Genomic DNA, 21,161 nt, shown 5'->3' with positions numbered 1-21,161 from the left:
TACTTGGCCCTAAACGCCTCCGAAACGCATTTTCTAATGACATGGATGACTGGATGGCATTAACTTGGCCTCCAGCACCACTGTAAGGAATCTTGCCGTCATCTTTGATCAAGATCTGTCGTTTAACTCCCACATAAAAGTAATCTCAAGGACTGCCTTCTTTCATCTACGTAACATTGCAAAAATAAGACACATCCTGTCTCAAAATGATGCAGAAAAACTAGTCCATGCATTTGTTACTTCAAGGCTGGATTACTGCAACTCATTGTTATCGCTTAAGACTCTTCAGTTGATCCAAAATGCAGCGGCACGTGTATTGACAAGAACAAGGAAACGGGATCATATTACTCCTGTATTAGCTGCTCTGCACTGGCTCCCTGTAAAATACAGAATAGAATTCAAAATCCTTCTCCTGACTTACAAATCAATTAATGGTCAGGCTCCAGCATATCTTAAAGATCTCATAGTACCTTATAAACCAACTAGAGCATTACGCTCCCAGACTGCAGGGTTACTTGTAGTTCCTAGAGTCTCTAAGAGTACAATGAGAGCCAGAGCCTTCAGCTATCAAGCTCCTCTCCAGTGGAACCAGCTTCCAGTTTGTGTTCGGGAGGCAGACATACTCTCCACATTTAAGAGTAGGCTAAAGACTTTCCTTTTTGATAAAGCTTATAGTTAGGGCTGGCTCAGGTTTGCCCTGGATCAGCCCCTAGTTATGCTGCTATAGGCTTAGACTGCCGGGGGACACCTCCCTGCTCTCTTCCTTCTCTTCCTCGCTCCTCCCCTCTCTATCTGTATGCATTTATGTAAATGTATGTTACTAACTCACCATCCGGGGAATCATCCCCGGAGTGTCTCTCATGTGGCAGGTTGCCACTGATGAAGTTTACGTCAGGATCATGAATCATGACAGCGCCTGCTGCCCTGGTCCTGCTGGACACCGGGAAGCCTTATTGACATTTTCCTGGATTCATCCATACTTTCTATTTTTTTTCCAACACAACATAATTTCTGTCAAATGTTGTATTTGTACTATGTTGTTTATCCTGTACACACGACATCTATTGCACGTCTGTCCGTCCTGGGAGAGGGATCCCTCCTCAGTTGCTCTCCCTGAGGTTTCTTCCATTTTCCCCCTTTAATTATGGGGTTTCTTTTAGGAAGTTTTTCCTTGTGCGATGCGAGGGTCTAAGGCAGTTGTCGGGAACCTATGGCTCTTTTGATGACGCGATATGGCTCGCAGACAATTCTGAGCTGACATTTTTTAACATGATTAACTAGTAATAAACAATTATATTGTGTCATTTTAAAGTAAAACATTTAGCAGAGGATTTGTTTTTAGTTCTCCCCTCTCCTTTCCTCCGCTCGGTCTCTGACTGCACAGCGCACACACTTACACGTGTGTGTGGGTGTGGGTGTGGGTGTGTGTGGGTGGGTGTGGGTGTGTGTGGTGGGGGGTGGGGCGGAGCCCTGCCCTTCGCGAAACAGCTGAGGAGAAACTGCGCAAAGCAAGCAGTAGACCGGGGGGGTCAAACTCATTCACAGAGAGGGCCAACATTAAAAACTGGGACTACGTCGAGGGCCAAACACGGTCCACATTTATTGAACAGGATACACATATTGGATAAAGTGCAAAAAGATATGGAACATATTTAAGTCAACTGCAGACGGATTGTTGAGCAGTTCAATTTAAATATCTGAGCTGCAAAGTCGGCAAATGGTCTCAGTTGATCAGCAGAATGCTGTCGGGAACACAGCGGTGGAGATGTTTGTCAGTGTTTGGAAACACGTAGTGACCAAAGTTTCCTTCTGCATCAGAGTCTCCCACAGGCAGCTCGGCATCATACATGTCTGTGATCACACGGCCCTGAAGCTGCAGGTTTAACAGTGAGATGCTTCGTTATGTCGCACAAACAGGCCAGCTCACATCGTCCCAGAGATCTGTGGTGTGTTTCCCTTTGCTTTCCAAAAACTTTCATTTCATTCACATATTTAGTTACTTCCTCAAATGTCTTTTCCCCGTGGTTGTGCCATGCATTGATTTAATTACCAAAACCGGCGGGCCAGGTATGACAGACATATGATATTTTCTCGCGGGCCGGATATAATAATAATAATAATAATACTAATAATACTAATACTAATAATAATAATAATAATACTAATAATACTAATAATAATTAATCATAAATTGTATTTGTAAAGCGCCTTTCAAAGCTAAAAGCAATCTCAAGGCGCTAAAATGCAGGACAAAAACAACACCAACAACAACAGACATAAGATGTTAAATAGGTCATAATTGCCTTGAGTTTGACACCCGTGCAGTAAACACTGAAATATGAGCTAAATAACGTAAGCGTTTAGTTTATTTAATAAAAGAGCACGTGTTCAATGCAACACTGATACCGCTATTAGTACTCGGAGACGTGTTATTCTTAAAAAAATGCACGCATAAAGTTGCGTTCAAATTGATTAAATATATGGCTCTCAAGGAAATGCATAAACAAATATTTGGCTTTTATGGCTCTCCCAGCCAAAAAGGTTCCAGACCCCTGGTCTAAGGACAGAGGGTGTCGTAACCTGTACAGTCTGTAAAGCACACTGAGACAAATGTATAATTTGTGATATTGGGCTATACAAATAAATTTGATTTGATTTGACTCACAGACGTATGTTGACCCAAACATTGATAGTAGCTTGAGCGCAGCCCGTTTGACATTGGGATATTTTTCCATTGGCACAGTTTTCCAGAACTCAAGGGTCCCTTCCCTCAGAGCAGGTTTCAGTCGGTCTTCCTCAGAAAGTTCAATCATCTCCAACTGGGCCATCGCCTCGTCCGTGACTAGCGGGGCTTTCAAACAGTCCGTCTCAGCATTAAAAGGGTCGACGAGGAACGTAATCTGTGACCTTTTCAGCTGTAGATCAAGGAAACCGGGTCGCAAAGTTTTCGTGCAGGGTTTCAACCAATGTTGCATATCGGGCTGTTTGCTTTCTCAGGGTGGCACCGGTGACTTGTCCGCTTGCTTTTAGCAGAGAGGGAAAATGCGCTAATTCTCCCTTTTGAAGAAGTGTCTTAAACAGTTTCAGTTTGTTAACAAACGCAAACACACTTTGCACTAGGTCAGACAGCATTTTTATATGAATATGAACTCTCCCACTCTACTAAAAACGTCCTATGTTGGTCTTCATATTTTCATTTAGCTATGCAATTTTAGGATCGAACTCAGATGGTCAGATAGTGTTTACTCTACGATAGGTTTTTCCCCCCTTGAAAGGGATTGGTTCACTGCATCGCAGGCATTTGCTCTTGGGCCACATCAAAATTAGACGCACTGTCATGCTCTCATACTGACAGCACACATACACACACACACTTACAAATAAAATTTGATATGAACTGAAGAGCCGCATGAAACTGGGCAAGAGCCGCATGCGGCTCGAGAGCCGCGGGTTGGCCACCCCTGCTGTAATCGGTACTGACAAGAACTGTGACAACATAAAGTATTAATATTATTTTAATAATACACATATGATAAAATGGCCTTTTCACTGTTCATTAATGTAATTGTTCTTTTATAGCGTTATTTTTTTACAGTTATGGTTACACCCTCTCTACACCTCCTCACACTCGTATTTTGAGTGTAATTCATTTGCCAAAAAAAGAGACAAAATAACTAAGGCTGTATTCAGAGTCAGATAGACTTAAAGGTAAAGGGTGAAAGCTCCAGAAAAAGTGGTACTTGAGATTCGATCTGTACATTGGCCTGCTAATCTCACAGTTAAAGACCCGTTTTAATAGACCAGTCCTGTGCTGCCTGCTTTATTTAACATTTATTTGACCTTAATGGAAACTACACAATAAGGTGTGAGGTCTGACGGTTTCCCCCGGGGTAGGAACTGATTCATCGCTGTAAGCCATGCATATAGTTATTTCCCTGCAATTTCCAAACCTGGTTGACATATGAACTACATGTTTTTCCATCCCAGTGTTTTGGGAAGTGTGTGGAAGAAACAAACCGATGAATCGATGAGAATAATGTGGACCACATCTGTGTGCCGTCACGCCCGAATGCCACGCTGCACTGCGATGATGAGCTGGAACGGAGAAACACTGTCCCTCATTCATCTGTATTATTGTCATGCAAATAAATATCAAGCGCCTTATAAATTCCTTTTGTTGGATGCTGCACGCAAACAAATAATTTCATCAAGGCTGTTTTATAATGGGATGTTAATTGTCCCGCCATCTTGAGCCACTTAATTGTAATCATGCTCCCCACCAATACATCTGTGGTGCCATGAGTCTCTTTCCTCACTCTACCTCAGGAGTTGACTACTACTATGTTTAGCACTATAGCGTCTGTATTTTGAGTAAAAAGGTCTTGACTTAAAAAGATGAAAAAGATAGTTTACCATCTCCTCTAGAGTCAACAGATTTATTTGACATTTTACCTGCCATAACGGTAAAGTCTTTTCTCTCTCTCTGGTGCATTAATACGTTTCCTAAGTGTGCTGTCATTTCAGCTGTTGTATTTTAAAGGGCAAACCTGCCAGCATTCTTCCCACTTGAGTCTATTTCTTTGTAGAATATTTTAGATATACATAAAGGTCTTTTCCAAGGATAGTGGTGTAGATATAGATCTGCAGTCCCTGCAGAGCGTACAGGGAACAGGCACACTTACACACACTGTGTATGTAATACTCTAATGACACATTCGCTTGTGTATTGTTTACAATGCTTATACTTCTATTTTGAGTTAACATGGAAAAAATAAATATAAATATATATACCTTGCTGAGTTTAAGATGTGGTGACTCTGGAGGCCATTGTTGGCTTTTATCCTCTTTCTCGAGTTCATGCTATCATTGGTTTTAAAGATACCATGACTGATGCATACGCTGGCAACAGACAACAGTGTATCTGAGGCATCCCCTGGTGTTGCCAGGGGTTAAATGATTTGTATGGCCATATGATATCTTTACCTTGGTCATTGATTCAATTACTTCCTTTGCATGTGTATGTCTTGCGTTGGACCTCATTGGTTTCTTTATGCCACCTCTAAAATAAATGCTTTCTTTGGGAAACTCACTGGCTTCTTGGACTATTTTCTTGGTCTTGTCCGCTGGGCTTCAGATGTATAAACAGAGATTTTTAGACCTTTCTTGAAGCGCATACTGCTAGTGCAAATTTACAATTGCTCGAAACCATTTCCATATTAAAAAAAAAAAGTTTAAGTTGTTTGTCCACCACTTTGTCCAGACTGATCTCAACATGTACTGGATGGATTGTCTCGACATTTGGTACAGACATTCATGTCCCCCTCAGGATGAATTGTAATAACTTTGGTGATCCTCTGACTTTTCATCCAGCGGCATAATCAGGTAAAATTTGTAATATGCCCAATACTGTATTGTACTTTATATTTTGTGCTAAGTAGCAAATGTTAGCTTGCTGAACTAAGATAGTGAACATGATAAACCTTATACATCAACATGTTAACATTGTCATTGTTAGCATGACAGTAGACTGTTAGTTGTTGGGGAGTATCAGACAGCAGTGTAAGTTCTGTGATGAAGCTCTCATCTTAGTTTCATGTTTCACAGTAACCAGGGTATTGTGTTTGCATATAGTTGTGTATCCAAGCAGAAAATGTGCGCAGTTCCCATTCATTAGTATAGGTCCATGACGTACACCATGCAGGTGGGAAAAGGGTGAGGGGTGAGGAGGTCAGGTGAAAATCATTGAAGCGGTGTGCGGTGGAGGTGTGCGGTGGAGGTGTGCGTGGCGGTGTGTGTGGAGGTGTGCGTGTGGAGGTGTGCGTGGCGGTGTGTGTGGAGGCATGTGGAGGCATGGCTAGTCTGGTCCCACTAGCACACTGACCTTTTACTCTGTCGGAGGGAAAGCAGAGGGCACCTTAATTACCTTCACAACAACAGCCCTCCTAGCCTTGCTCAGCCACGGGAAGTGAGCTACAGTACACACGGAGACCGTCTCTAACACTACCTGCGAAAGGTCACTTAGCATTCTTGCATTGACCTACATGGCAGGGTTGTACGTTTATAAACCCCAGTATTGACATTATCCAGCCTTGACTTATGGACAGGGAATGTATCGCTTACAATGTTCAGCCATGTTAGCATCGGTCATTCTACGATTTTGGCCAAGACTAAAAATATATCTGAAAGCTATAAGATGGATTGCCTTTTAAATTTCCATCAACATTGATAGTCAGCAGAAGGTTATTCCTACAAACTTTGGTGATCCCCTGACTTTACTGCTAGCGCCATTAACGGGTAAAAGGTTTCACTTTTGAAATGATCCATGGTCCCGATGTGTCTCATAAAATAATCATCATAAGAGTTGCACTATGTTCTTGTTTCTAAACATTTTGTATTATTGTTTAATGTTAAATGTCTACATGGAGAAATAATGGACAGGCTGTAGTAAGAACAGCTGTAGCTGACCTACAGCTAATTGGAGCTAAGAATAACAAATTGACACGATGATGAAACAGTGACTGGTCGGCTCAGGCCAAACAGTGCCATCAACAAACAGTTGATGCTGCTGAGACAAACTAACTTCAAGTTATTGAACAGTAATCCAGTGATTCTGGACGTAACTAAACACTAAGAATACCTAGAATACTCTCTACTCCAGTGGTCTTCACTATTTTTTACGTGAGAGCCACATTGACAGGACAAAGTCAATAGGAGAGGCACTTTTACCGCAAAGTATGAAAAGCTACATCCAGTCATAAAAAGCATGTCTGCTTATTAATCTGTCATCCCACCCAGAACATACAATATGCAATGCAGCCAACCAATACATTCATTAAAAACAGGATTATCTTCATACTGGGATGATGTTGTCAAACTCTGCAAACAATATTTCTGCTGAAGCCAAAAAGCAGTTTCACAATCTGAGTCTGAGGTTTTTTTTGCCCGAGCCAAAATCCATGTGATGTCAAAAGATGTCTCAGTTAATCGTTCAGCTGTATTAGTTGTCCTGTGTACGAGCCTTTGTTTTCCAGAAAAAGAAGAAATCTGCTCTATTTGTTTTTACTAATTTCTCTTCCAGGCGCGTAAGTTTCGTTGAATTTTTTATGTGTCGTTTAGAAATGCGAGCGGGTCTGTTTGCACATTAAGCACAAAGGGTTCGACTCGTGGAGGACAAATACAAATTCCTCTGTTCACTTGTCTTGAAATTTCCTTTACTCGTCTTGTATGGCTCGTACCTTTCTTTCTTTAACGGGAGCAGCTGTTGTCTGTCCACAAACCACATCTCTAGCATCTTCCTCTCGATTTGCGGTGGTTTGATGCTCCAAAGCCCAATCTTAATCTTCTTCGTTTGTCACGCATTTGTTTCTGTCCAACTGGTGTGCAACGTTTTAAAATAAAAAATCGATCCATTTTACGTCTGTAGAAACACGCGCTAACTAGCATGTAATGGTGAAACGAGTCGACCGGAGCCAAGCTAACGCGAGTATGAAGTGCCAGGTTGGTCGTATCCTCCATTTTAAATGTTCAAATTTAGCGATTTAAATTATTTTTTAGCAAATGTCCATATTCATAAGCATGCTTATGTTAACATATTTTTAATTAGCTTTTAATTATTTATTTCTATACTAGTCCACCATGTATCTACCCTTCCAAGAGCGCATTCGCCATTGTAGCGCTGGATAGACCGTCAAAACTGTTAACTATCTTGTTTCTAGTCTATATTTGCATCTTTTATCAATTATTCGTATTATTTGTAGGCTAATGGAGCAGACACTTTCAGTGTTTTAATGGGATATATGTAATAGGCCTGCGTGTTTTTATGAAATATCTGTATTGACTGCATAATCACATCTATCACCCCTTTATTCAGCCCACTGCCCCGTGAGCCACCAATTAAAGCTTGGCGAGCCGCGCCATGAGTAACACTGCTCTACTCAGTAGAACAACATATGTCTATCATTAAAGACGACAATAATGGAACAAGATATGTTGGCACTAATGTACATTTTGTGTTGAAATGGTACGTTCAGAGAATATGTTCATGACTAGCTATGAAATGTTTCATAAAGTCTTGGATGATGGAAAATCATTGATTTGACAAGGGGAAAAGGACATTGACTGTAAGCAGTGTCCCATACATACGCCGTATGTATTTTAATCAAGATCAAAATGGTTTTATTTTATTTCGAGTGAACTGAACTTGATGGCTGTAAGGAGGGCTGTACTAGATAAAGTCTTTCATCAACACATAACTACAATGTTTCTCTTCAGTTAGTACACTGTCTGGGGATACAATGCATTCTGACTTTGGAGAGAAAAGAGCAATTCATAATTGAGAATTTGTTTTAAATGGGAAAATGTTTTTGTTTCAAAATATGATCCAGTTGTAGGAGCAGATCCATGAGTTTGAAGGCGTATCGGATGCCAAATCCCTTTTATAATACTCTGAATGGGGGATCTGTTTTAATTCTATATGACTCTGAATGTAGCCTTAGGGTTAGGTTAGCTAAGAAAATGACCTGACCTGCTTTGGAACCATCCAGGAGGGAGGGGGACATCCTAGGTGGCTGTATCTGTAGCCTCAGTGTTAGACATAATGGGATCTCTTGACCAGATTGGGAAGGGAAGACAGTAACTCCTTTCTCTGTAACTACTGTTGAGTGTCCCCTTGCCGAGACACTTGACCTTCTCCGCTCCACTGGAGCTTCAGTGGCCAGCAGCAGCAGAATGTGCTTTACTGAACACAAGCATGCATGCTCAGTCCAGGTTCTCAAACGAAGAAAGATTTAAATGATTCTATTGAATCCAATAGTCTATTTTGATTTGATCATTGATGAGTGATGTGAGAATGATGTCGTGTTCTGCGTCTCCTCCCCCAGATGAAGACTGTGAGTGTAGCGCTGGTGTTGTGTCTCAACGTGGGAGTGGACCCTCCTGATGTGGTCAAGACCTCCCCCTGCGCCCGACTGGAGTGCTGGATAGGTGAGTCCACACACACCAACATGAATGCAAAACAGAGAAGCACTCAAATGCAACACAAAGTGGGTTCTTCTTAGATAAAGTGTGCACATTCTGAACGATTCTGCCTGCTCCCTTTTCTCGGGCAGGAGTGTGAAATTCAACTCCAATAACAGGGCAAATGAACAAACACTCTGCTTACCCTTTACAGTGATTGTGGTATCTCTGATGTCCCTCACAATAATCCTTCTTACTTCTTGTCTAATAATCATCAATCTTTTCTGCATCAAATGTAATACTGTGATTTTTGTGTGTTCATTTATGGTTACAGTTTAACCAGCAACTGTTCACAAATATGGGAGAAAAAAAGAAGCTCAATGTGGCTCCAAGGCTCCATTATACTAACTCTTGTATCACCCAAAGCATTATGGGAACTGTTTCCAAAACTCAGATTTTTTAATTAAATAGAAATAAAAAGACAACTAATGGAGTGACAAATCCATGAATAAATAGCAACTAGTGCTGCTCGTTTGGTTGGTTCGCCTCTTTAGTTGGTCCAGAATAAATGATCTCAACACATTTTGAATGGATTGCAATGAAGTATTGTACGGACATTGTCGGTTCCCGTAGGATGAAGCCTGCTGACCCTCACTTTTCCTCTAGCTCCACCATTAAGTTGTTTTAGTGTCTCAAACGGTTGGATGGATTGCCATGAAATGTGGTATGGACATTTGGGTCCACCTCAGGATTATTTGTAAAAACTTATCCCCTCATTCTTCCTTATTAAATTGTCCAATATATCACATTACAACTGTTGTTATGAGTACGTTGTTGATGTTAGCGCAAAGTAGAGATGTTCCAATACCATTTTCCTTCCTGATTCCGATACCTGAACTTACCGTACCGATCTGATACCATTGCGTTAAAAACTAAAATATTAGTTTTGTTTTTTTTAACAACTGTTTACTACTAATCCAAAATGTATGTATATGATATGATCAGAAAAACGGTTTTGTTCTATAGTCAATTGCCCCATTCATCACAACTGTACGGGGGTACATTTGTATACGCCCCTCCCATTTTGATTGTATTAAGGCTTAAACTTACACACGATTAGGGTCGGGCTGCTTTGAGTGACGGGGGTGCCGTCTCAGGCCGCTAACTGCTCGCTGTCTGCTTCAACTCTTGTCTGGTTTAACATCACTGTGGTTCAGAAATGTTTTTATTACCCTGGAACTCAGACACACTCGTTTATCCATTTATATACAGCTATTTGAGGTGTGTTGAAAACCAGGCAAAAAATTCACATATATAAAACCTCTCGCACTCAAGTTTCTGAGTAGTCCACCTTACCTTGAAAATAACAATATAAGGCATGCCTAGTAAGGACAGGTAGTGACTGGCCAAAAGCCTGTAAGTGTAACAATGAGCAGAAAAGCCTTGGGGTCAAAGGGTTTTAAGTAGTGGTAAAATATGGGCTAGTGACAACTTTAAAGTTGATAATAAAAGTTTAGCTTTTACTTTGTAGACACAATTCTCATGGGAGCTCAATTCATGAGGCCTTTTGTGAATTAAGGATGAAGCCGTCTGCCCCCACCCACCAGAACCACACAACATGACATGGAACAGAAACAGAAGACTGGGAACCTCAAAACCATTGTTTAGCTCCCCGGAGACTGTTTGACTGTTTGGAGCGAGGAAAGTACATTAAAGAGAGAACACAGTATTAAAAGTTCCTGAAAGTTTCTCAGTGGCTGCGGAGAACGGTGACATTGTGCGAACCTGCCACTTGGTGTTTGGGAATATTGAGGGGTAAAGGCGATAAAGGTGATGTCCTTAAATGCACAATGATGTTTGATTTATGCAACAGCTATATGCTAAGGGATTAAATCTGCATCCTATTTAAATGGGCACGATTCAGCGCTGCACCATCAGTGTCTGGTTTACTGAGCAACAACTTTAAATATTACATTTAAAATATTTCATCCAATTCAATGCATCCCTAAATTCCTGGCAAACCAATTTTTTGTCATAACACAATAACACTAAGACTGCATTGAACTGAAGGATTTAGTGAGAAACATGGGCTTCTTTCTCCATGTTTGCAGCTGTACTGCTGCTGTGTTTCAACCAGAAATCTATTTTCTTGACTTTCGCCTTTCATTGAACATGGAAACTGGCTTCCCGGCCACACTAAACAAACGTAATCATGAATGTGATTGTGTTTGTTGGGGCATTTGACTATTGCATTGAAAATACATTTATATTTTTTTATTGAAGTTACTATAGTATTATTATTTAAAAACTATTTATAACTGATATAATTTAAATTAACATGTTTTTTTGTCAAGTACCTCCTGCAATACTCCAAAGTACCTCTGGGTTCTAGTACCCCATTTAAGAAACACTGATTATAGCACCTTTTTTGAGCCACGGACCGGTTTCATGTAAGACAATATTTTCACGGACTGGCCTTCATAGTGCGGGGGGATAAATATGACGAAATAAAATGATATGCCGGCATAAAAACACATTTAAAGTGCATAAAAAACTCACCATTACGCTGAATTAGTGGGAGCCCTGAGCTTGTGTCTCTGCAACGAGCCGGTCCAATATAGAGGGATAAATTCTGCACCAATGGTAAAAGGTTTCTTCTCTTAGCGACACGGTTAGTCACTAAGTATGACACTCTCAGTGCACTCGCATGTGTTGATGTGGTGGTCATCAGTAATTGCTTCTGTCCTTCTTGTTCATGTTTTTTCTTTCAAAAAACTCCAAGGTCCTGTCTTAATGCTGGGTGCTTGGTCTCCAGGTGCCGAAGCAGTTTTGAAGGCTTCGTTGCCTCATTTGCGAGCCTGTGCATTATGCAGAGCGGCGCATGAGAATCGCCTGTAGCGTAATTATTGAAGTAAAGTATGTCTTGACCTATGGTCTTGACATGTGTCACAGACGGATGTAGCCGGTGATTTTTCAAAATAAAAATATTTCTTTATTCATTCTTTCTGTGCGGCCCGGTACCAAATGACCGGTGGTTGGGGACCACTGGATTATAGGACACTACTGTATTGTGTGTCCATATCCTGTTTAAGAACAAATTAGTAGAGATTCTAGATAAATCTTCTCAAGTCATTATTTAGTATTTTGAAGTTAAAATACCTAGTGAGTTATATTCCTCAATAATAAAAGTACAACCAGAAGTTATAATTTGACTCATCAAACATTTTGTTGTCTTTTTGTCGTGATAATACATCTTAAATAGGCGTCATTCATCTTCAGGGCAGCGGTTTAATTTGCATCATGCAGCATATCAGTATCTCCCGCAAACTCGCCAATACTTCCTTCTCTGCCTGTGAGCGCAATTTGATCCGTCCTCAATCTATATTTTGCTATTCTTCATGACATATTGATTTACTCTCATCAAGATTTAAACCTGAGGTGCTGCTGCTATTGTTTCCAAACCATATTTATAAAGAAAAATCCTTTGATGCTGAAATCAAACTAAAACTTACCCTTTGTAATCATGGCATGGGAGGGGCTGTATATTGGCAAGATTGACAATATGATGCACATCATGATACAGGGGTTATTCAATATATTGCGATATTTAAAATACCTAATATTAGGAAAATGTCATACTATAAAGAAACGCATCACCATAAGCTTAAAAACAAAGTCTACTTAATTCATGCAATTCATCACCGTCCCTGTTCGTTCAACATCATGGCACTACTTTTTGTGTACATTTTTGCATGCAAACTGTTAATTAAAAATCGCTACTGTTTTTGAGAATCAATACAGTATCACAAAACATAATATGTTTCAATATTTTCTTACACCCCTATTGTTTTACCGGATAAAATGGACAGCGTAGTAAATGTGCGTGGTGAATAATAGGTACGCTTGCTTCGTCAGCTCCAGATTGAGCGTGTGGGGTTTTGCTATGTGTGCTATGTGTGTGTGACCGCAGTGTGTTTACACTGTGTTTTCTTGCCAGATCCTCTGTCGATGAGTCCACAGAAAGCCCTGGAGACCATAGGGGCCAATCTGCAGAAGCAATATGAAAACTGGCAACCAAGGGTGAGTGGATTCACTCCTTTTCTTGCCTGTCATTATATGCTGTGAGAGCTTGGCAGTCAAAACATTGTGATGCACGTGAGATGAAGAGGCAGTTTCTGCAGCTGGTAACTCTGTGGCTCTTCAGTGTGTTTACATTTAGTGATCATTTGAATGTGTAATAGGGTGAATATATTTATTATGTATATCCCATTGTGTCAGCTCTAATAGACATCCTGTATGCACTGTGCCAACAAAACACCCACCTGCTCTTGACAGTGATTCATATTTTTCTTTTTAAACTGATGCATCATGTGTTCCTGTAAATTAAGCTGCTATAGATTTTGTGTGTGTGTGTGTACATGCGTTCCTGTCATTGCCAGCACTGGCAGTTCTTCTTGGCTCCTTGCTGTAAGCAAGCTCACTGTTTTCCCAGAGGCTCCTCTGTCTGTTGTTCTCCTCGAGAAGCTCCTAAGAACTCCCATTTCCCATAAGAGCTAGTTCCATTTGATTGCAGCCTCAGACGGCGCTTTATCATTGGCTTTCATTACATTCGATGTCATGTAATGCTGCACGCTCACTAAAGAGTCATCTACACCGTCAAAGCGTGTGGGCTTTCTTCAGTGACGCCTGTTAGAGCTGCGACAGCCAAGCGGTCACTGATTGACGTAACTGTACAGAGGACGACGTCAACAAACACTGCGTTACCTAGAAAGGTGTGTAGAAAGTGTGCAGGCTCTCTTTATTTTTGAACATTTGCGTGTGCTGCAGCAGTTTATATTGTCTTTATATCTCTGTGCTGGTTGCCTTGATGATGCTTAGTTCTTTATTCCACCTGTAGTTTATGAGCTCCCGAGGATAATTCATTCAATAGTTCATTTATTTTTTATAGTTAAGGACATCAAACAAAAGGTGTATTTCAAATTGCAATCGTGGTCGTCTTCCTCAGAAACTGTGAAAAACAAAAAGACGTTTGCTTCTCTGGTCAGCGTGCTGTGCGTGTTCTTCTTTTAGTCTGTGTTTATATCTCAAACCGCCAAAGCTACAAACCTCCACCTTCTGTATAAGAGTGTGTAGATGCTGATCTTTTTAAGTCAATGAAAGCAAGTTGGCTTCGTATAATTTGTCGTTATTTTACCGGCTTTAATTTCATTTTCGGATACATAATAATATAATTTTCTGCTCATTTCCCAATAATTTACAGACCCAATATATATTGTGCATCCCTAATCGGCTATAATGACGTCATCCTTGATTTTATTGCTTTGTTGTGCATTTGTTCACAAACGGCTAGGTGAGTGTGAGTGTCAGTATATGGAGCGCTGCCCTCCAATGGCCGCAGACACACCAGCAGCTTCTTCTCTGCTGCAGCTGTTTCTTTATGTCCCATCTTCTGCTCTATCAGGACTTATTCATGTGACCTTTGTTCTTTCTCTGTAACGGATGCAACTTGAAATGAAGCGTTTTGTGTAGGCCTTGTAAAGTCAGAATGCATTTGTGGTAGAAGTGGACGACCCTGCATGGCGGTGTGAACCATGTTAGCTGACATTTTGCTGTGTCAAATATGTCTCCTGTGGGGAGTCGAGGAAAAAAAAAAAAAGCAAACACTTGAAATCTGATCTGGGCTGTCGGGCTGTGTTGCATTTGCAGATATTGGATTTGAATTGCATTTCAAACCACCTGTGAATATGTTTTGTAATGTAATTGTATTTTATCATACGTTTTGTTTCCTTTTTGTAACAAAGTGTCTGTTTGGTATTAGATTTGTGGAAAAAGTCAGAATTCAGCTCTCCGTCTGACCTCTGAGGGACAGGAGAGTCAAAGCTGAAAGGCAAGTTAGTGTAGTGCAACAGTTGCCTCAACATCAAAGTGCACATTACTGCACATTGCTGGGAACTGTGGAACGCTACATGGCCACTAATAAACATCTTATTATGAGGATGTAACAACCGTTTGGCTGTTGGTGAGATACAGAAATAAAACATGAGGTAAGAGGAGGTGGAGGATGAGACGTCCCTGAAGAGAGCCGCTAAAGGAATGTAGGCTCCGGCTCGGGTGACCCTGGAGGTCAGCAGCAAATGCTGGTAGGAGTGCAGGAGGAGGAGTGGGAGGGTGAGAAAGCTGTTTGTTTTTTTCCCAGCCTGAGGATTCACAGCTCTGCTGCACCACAGAGTAGCGTTCGCCAACACACCTTACATAAACTGATGACAAAGCAATCAATTGCACAGCATCTATTTACCTGCTTTGTCACCACGACGGGTAATCTTGTAATAAGTTAGTTTCGAATGGGCGGAGTTGGAACATTAGACCTAAGAGCAAATCTAAAATCCATTGTGTCACATTTCCCTTGTGTTGGTATGCAGTTGAGCTGCCTGGAGAGTTTATCTGTGCCATCCTGCTGTCACTAGTCCATTTCACTGTTTGCTTCTGTGCTCTTACATTAACTCTCAGGGCCAGAAAACACAGAGAGAAAGGCAAACACAGTCTTGGCTGTTGCCCACTCACTTTCTCCACTAACACTACACAACTCTTTCTCTCTATGACCTTTTTTCAACATCTTTTTACTCTCCACATCAAAGTGATATTTCTTTCAACCAAGGTCCTAATGTCCATCCTTACTTTGACTATTCATGTTCCTGCCTGCCTGCCTGTTTTCTGTTTAGACTATAATGATGCTATGAAGCCTCTCATAGCAGATGCAGATTATCAAACATACTGTCCAGCAGCCTCTGTGTTGAGACCCGACTTCCATTATCTCAGTGAAGCAGATGCAGCTCATCTACATAACACCTGAAGCTCGATACTCTCCACATGTTCACTTCTGGGAGATTATTTTATTGGTGCAAATCACAGCATGAAATGGTAACGTTATCACGCATATGACTCCAAAACAATATCAGAATATTGATTTATCAATACATGATTTGTTTGGAGTGTTTAGGATTTTTATTATAACTAACTCTATTTTTGATACTATTAATTAGTTTTGAGTAAAAGCCATTCAGTGTGTTTGCACACTGGAGCTGCCTCTCTATACAGTATGTGTCCTCCTTTCCGGCAGAGGATATTTGACAGAACAAGCCTTATGTCTACTAATGAATGACATTAGCAATCAAAATGCTGGGAATGATAAATTGTCCACATAATCAATGAAGGGAAACGAGACTGTATTTAGTGATTTATTTGAATTTGAGTCAATTCCTCAATTTGAAGACACACTACAGCCTCTTTGATCCATTGTGTGAAAGCAGCAGGGCAGGCAGCCTTCCAGCTCCCACTACTGCTGCCAAATCAATTACACTGAAATCTTCAGCGTTCTAACTTTAAAAGCAACTTAATGTAGCTTTGAAATTGCTCATTTGAAAGGGATAGTGATCAAACTGTAAAACGGTCTTGTGCGAGTTATGTATGCAGCTGCGGTTTGGGAGCTTTAAAGTTCAGATTAGGGCCGTAAATAGTTATCGTTGTCGTTATCGCTTCATCTGTACAAGTTTTTCCAAGTAATTGATTAATGATGAAATCAAAACAAAGGGGAAAGAATGTCCACCACAGGTGGTCATATCCCAAGACCTGACCAATAGTTCAAAACCCAAAAGTAGTCAACTTACAAATCATCACATTTGAGAAGCCATAACCAGTGGAAGTTTGGCTTTTTTCCTCCATAAATGAGTGAAATGACGACCACTTTAGGTTCTCCTTGTTTAGTTTATCTTTTTTTGTCTGCGCTATATCTTACATACAATCTGTTTTCTGCTGTTTGTGTTAGCCTTAGCAAGTAATGCTAGCAGCGAGACACAGGACATGGACAGTTTTAGCTGAAGAACTTCTGGATTTGTTTTTCGAACTTGTGATATCCATTCAAAGACAGCCTTTACTCCGCTGTCTGTTTTTATTGAGAGTGACTGTATTGATTTTTATTACAACCCTGACTGGATTCAATTGAGGACTACTTTTGTTTAAAGGTTCTGTAATCTGTAATTCTGAGTCATCTGCTCCAGAGAAACAGGGGGCAGTATTTCACCTCTAAACTGGGTCCATACAATCTCTAATGTTTCGCATATTTATTGTATTCTCATTTATTCTTTACATTGTATATTACATTTACTCCTGTGTCAGTCAGTCAGCAAGAATACCGAAGAGACTTGAGCTCAGTCAGAACCAGCTCCAGCCCTGCGGTCACAGCAGCTGCTGGACCTGTGTAACGGCAGCAACAGGGAGTTTGAACTCCAACAGCTACACACTCAGAGAAACACTCTTGGCAGCTGTGAGGACAAGGCGAGGTGGTGCAGGTGGTTTTCTCATTTCTGCCACTTTGAATATAATCCAATAAACAAACTATAAAACAGGAACATGGCTGTAATATTTACAAGAGTCTAACAGCTGCACTTCTTCTCCCTCTGTACTAAGGCAGACTGCAGCTACAGTGACTCACTGTCACCTCTAGAGGAACAAGTGGTATTACAGATTGGACGGAGCGCGGCTAGCTGTTAGCATGCTAACTTCAGGAGATATCTCTGCAACACAACACACAGACGTGTTTGACATAACGTCAACACTGTTACCTCTTCACACTGTTGATAATGTTAGTTCATTGTTTTAAGTTTAAATTCTGGCTTTTCTTACACATCGAACCTTTAACACGGGAACAACAAGAGACTAGAAGTTATCGAGATACCTCACTTAGCTTTCACTTTCTCTTTGAGCTTTCCTTTTCAACATACCTCCTCTGCTCCAATACTCTTCACAGCTTCACTGGCTCTTTCTTTTTCTCTCTGCATGCCACCCTTTGTTGTCTCTTTCTGTCCTCTGTTATATGTTTGACAATGTAGTTTGAAATTCTCCCCTCTGGACTTGCTAGATGTTTGGTTGTCATTGAGATGAAAAGCGGCGTGCTTGTCTTGTCAAATGGTATTTTCAAAGCCACGCAGTACTTGCTGAACATGTTGCAGCTGCCAAACAGATTTACACCACATCTCTGGCCAGCAGAAGTAATTTCTCCTTTGCTCCGTCTCTTTCTCTATCTTTGTGATGTCCTCCATCTCTTTTGTATCTAGCTCTCCTGCCTGACTGCAGCCTATGAACCCCTGCTGCCCACTTCACTAACTGTCTTTGCATTATGTATCAGTGAGCTGACAGCTCAAGCACGTCACTACGGATTAGCTTTGAGGTGTTCCATCACCCTGGAAACACCAAACTGCACAGTGGAGGACGAGTGAAGAAATTCTGTAAAGTCGCTAACAATGCAACGCCTGTTTTAAGCTTGTGTAATGTAACATTTGTGTCATGCACTATGATACTGAGAGGCCATGATGACACTTTTCACTATCCCTCAGTGATGAAACGATGAACATAAGTCTGTTGGCCAGCTGAGTTTTCCAAAATTGTCAACAGTTACAGATACCACTGATATAAGTAGCATCACCACCGTTTTATTACTCGTGCTTTATGATCAGCAAACGTAATTCTTCTAAATGAATTGTCTTTATTTAAAGGTAGCTACAGCAACAGACGTTTAAGGACATGTCGTTGCAAACTTTATTAAGTTTGCTAACAATGAAATAAATAAAGCTAATAAGCTGATACAGAAGTATCCAGACTACTTACTTTCCAGACTCCTCAGCTCATCCTCCACACTTCACCATGAAATAATTGTTTTGTTGCTTGACAGAGATAATGATCTTTGTATATCGGCTGAAACTAGATAACAAAGTTTGATCTTGTGCAGCTTTTGTTATGCTAGCAGTAGGGACATTTGTTTTTGTCACATAATGTGCTGTCAAAGCATGCAAACTAAGATTAGGAGCGAGTGGAACTCACTGTCATCATATTAAGTTAAAACGCGAAATGGCAATTTAATAGATGTGGACATTTTTTATAATCGATTATTTGCTTGGTCTAAATTTTTGAAAATAGTGAAAAATGTCCTTCCTAGTTTCTCAAAGTCCATGGTGATGTCTGTAAATGTCTTGTTTTGTGAGTCTAAAATCCAAAGATATTTAGTTTTATATGATATAAAGCAGAGAAAAGTAGGAAATCATCATATTTGAGAGGCTGAAAACATCATATACTGACATCAACAAATATTTTTCTGTTGATCCGTAAAATAAAAATACCATGGCTGATTTAGTAAAAATAAGTTTGATCCTTTCCTGCTTTGGTGGTTATAGAGCATCCCACTTCCAATTAAATGACCAACACCACACCATCCACTACATTATTCCCAATGGGGGAATCCCCACAACTGCCAAATGACTTGAATCCAATTTGAGTTTAATTGACGACCAGCATGTGCGGGAAGCTGCCGAGTGAAGAACGCCAAACCGTCTTAATGGTCCCCCCTCGCCGCTCCTCATGCACTCAGTCCAATAGGAACCACAGAGAAAACCATTAGCCCACTGGAAGAGTTATGGACATTCCACCAATACATTTATAAACGATGTGCTTTTAAGGAGAGCTGCAGGTCATGGCTGGCGTATGCGTGTGAGCGAGCTTATTGATCAGCTCTCTCACTGCTGCTGATCACCTCGTAAATATCCCAGTAAACTATAGTTTGGAGACCTCCAGCCATGTTGTGTTGATGGCTAGATGGAGATTAACTCCTTTTTGTAGAAAGGTGTTGCAGATTGGTTATTGTTCTTCACAATTATAGTAGTTGTGTGTGTGTGTGTGTGTGTGTGTGTGTGTGTGTGTATATAACATCTGCCCACTGCTGCTAATACTAGGATGGATTAAATGCAGAGTCGTGCTGTGTAGATGTATGATAATAAAGAGGATTAAAATCCATTTTCTCCATTTCCATTCCATGCGCTACTAATCTAATGGTTGGGACTATAGACTGTATTAAATATGGACCTAGTCTTCATGACGTCATCCAAAGGTTTAAAAAAACAACCCGCCCCCTTATAAATGCATACCTTTAAGCCTTAATATAATTAAAAAGAGTGAATTTTATACAAAATGAACACCCATTAAATTATGAATACTGAAATTGGCAATAGATACCAAAGCCGTTTTTTGTGTAGCAGGCTGTGAACATGTTTAATTCTGCTGTAACGCTGGGCCTTTTAACATGAGGGTCTATAGCAGGGGTGGGCAAACCTTTTGGCTCAGGGGCCACAATGAGTTTTACAATTTGACAGACGGGCCGGGCTAGTAGTAAATAGATGGTGAGTGTTTGTGTGAACTAATATACATTACAAGTAAAAGCCATTACCTAAAAAGAAAAGAAAACTCACATTTCATTTCAGTGGGAACACTGTTGTTGGTCGCCCTTTTTTGACAGTGCATCAAAGTTTGGTGTCAGTTTGGTTGTGGCAATTCTCAGGACAGATCTGAGTTGTTCATCAGTTAACTGGGATCTGTGGCGTGATTTGTTGATGTTCATCACGCTTAACGTCTGCTCACACACATAGGTAGAACCAAACAACACCAGCATCCTCTGTGCCATCCTCCTAATGTTTGGAAACCTGGCTTCTCTTAGAGAAGCATGAAACTCATCCAGTTTAAGGGAGTTGAACTTCTCCTTTTAAGACAGAGTCACATTGAAGATCGATCAGTTCCAATTGCAACTCTTGCGGCGCTGTTTCAGAGTCTTGTGACAGGGGACATGACACCAGCTCAAGTGACTTGTCCATTCTTTCAAAATCAGAGAACCGACGGCAGAATTCTCCGTGCAGGTCGTCCAGTGATTTGCTGTATTTGTTCACATGTCGAGGAGCCTCTTTCAACGTCGCTAGTGTGGGGAAATGAGCGAACGATTTGTTTGAAATTTGTCTTGAGAATAAAGTCAACTTGGCTTTGAAGACTTTCACATGTGTGTACATTTCGTGCACAAATTGATCTTTCCCTTGTAGCTTCATGTTCAGCTCATCAATGTGTGTCAATATGTCCACAGCAAAAGCAAAATCACAAAGCCAATCTGCGTCGCTCGGCTCAAGAAAATCGTCAGCTTTCCTGATTAACTTAAAAAATGAGCTAATCTCCTCTTTGAACTCCCACACTCGTTGACATACCGTATTTTCCGCACTATAGAGCGCACTGGATTATAAGGCGCACTGTCAATGAATGGTCTATTTTCGATCTTTTTTCATATATAAAGCGCACCGGACTATAAGGCGCATTAAGCGAAACAAAACAGTCAGATAAGTCAG

The 21,161-nt window shown here is 40.7% G+C and overlaps 1 protein-coding gene across 9 annotated transcripts in view; it reads left to right on the top strand.

Moving 5' to 3' along the window:
• The window catches only part of rptor (regulatory associated protein of MTOR, complex 1), a 174,239-nt gene that overhangs the window by 9,974 nt on the left and 143,104 nt on the right, over nucleotides 1–21,161 (top strand). For 8 of the 9 annotated variants that reach the window (XM_029445530.1, XM_029445444.1, XM_029445202.1 and 5 more), the window contains exons 3-4: nucleotides 8,880–8,982; nucleotides 12,953–13,035. In XM_029445530.1, coding sequence (XP_029301390.1) covers nucleotides 8,880–8,982; nucleotides 12,953–13,035 — 186 coding nt within the window. Of the gene's footprint in view, nucleotides 1–8,879; nucleotides 8,983–12,952; nucleotides 13,036–21,161 lie in introns of those variants that run through there. The other variant, XM_029445368.1, reaches the window with a different exon arrangement.

The sequence above is a fragment of the Cottoperca gobio genome, chromosome 1 (genome assembly GCF_900634415.1).
Source record: "Cottoperca gobio chromosome 1, fCotGob3.1, whole genome shotgun sequence".
NCBI lineage: Eukaryota > Metazoa > Chordata > Actinopteri > Perciformes > Bovichtidae > Cottoperca > Cottoperca gobio.
Note: the sequence above shows the minus strand (reverse complement) of the source record. Positions and strands in the feature narration are given on the sequence as shown.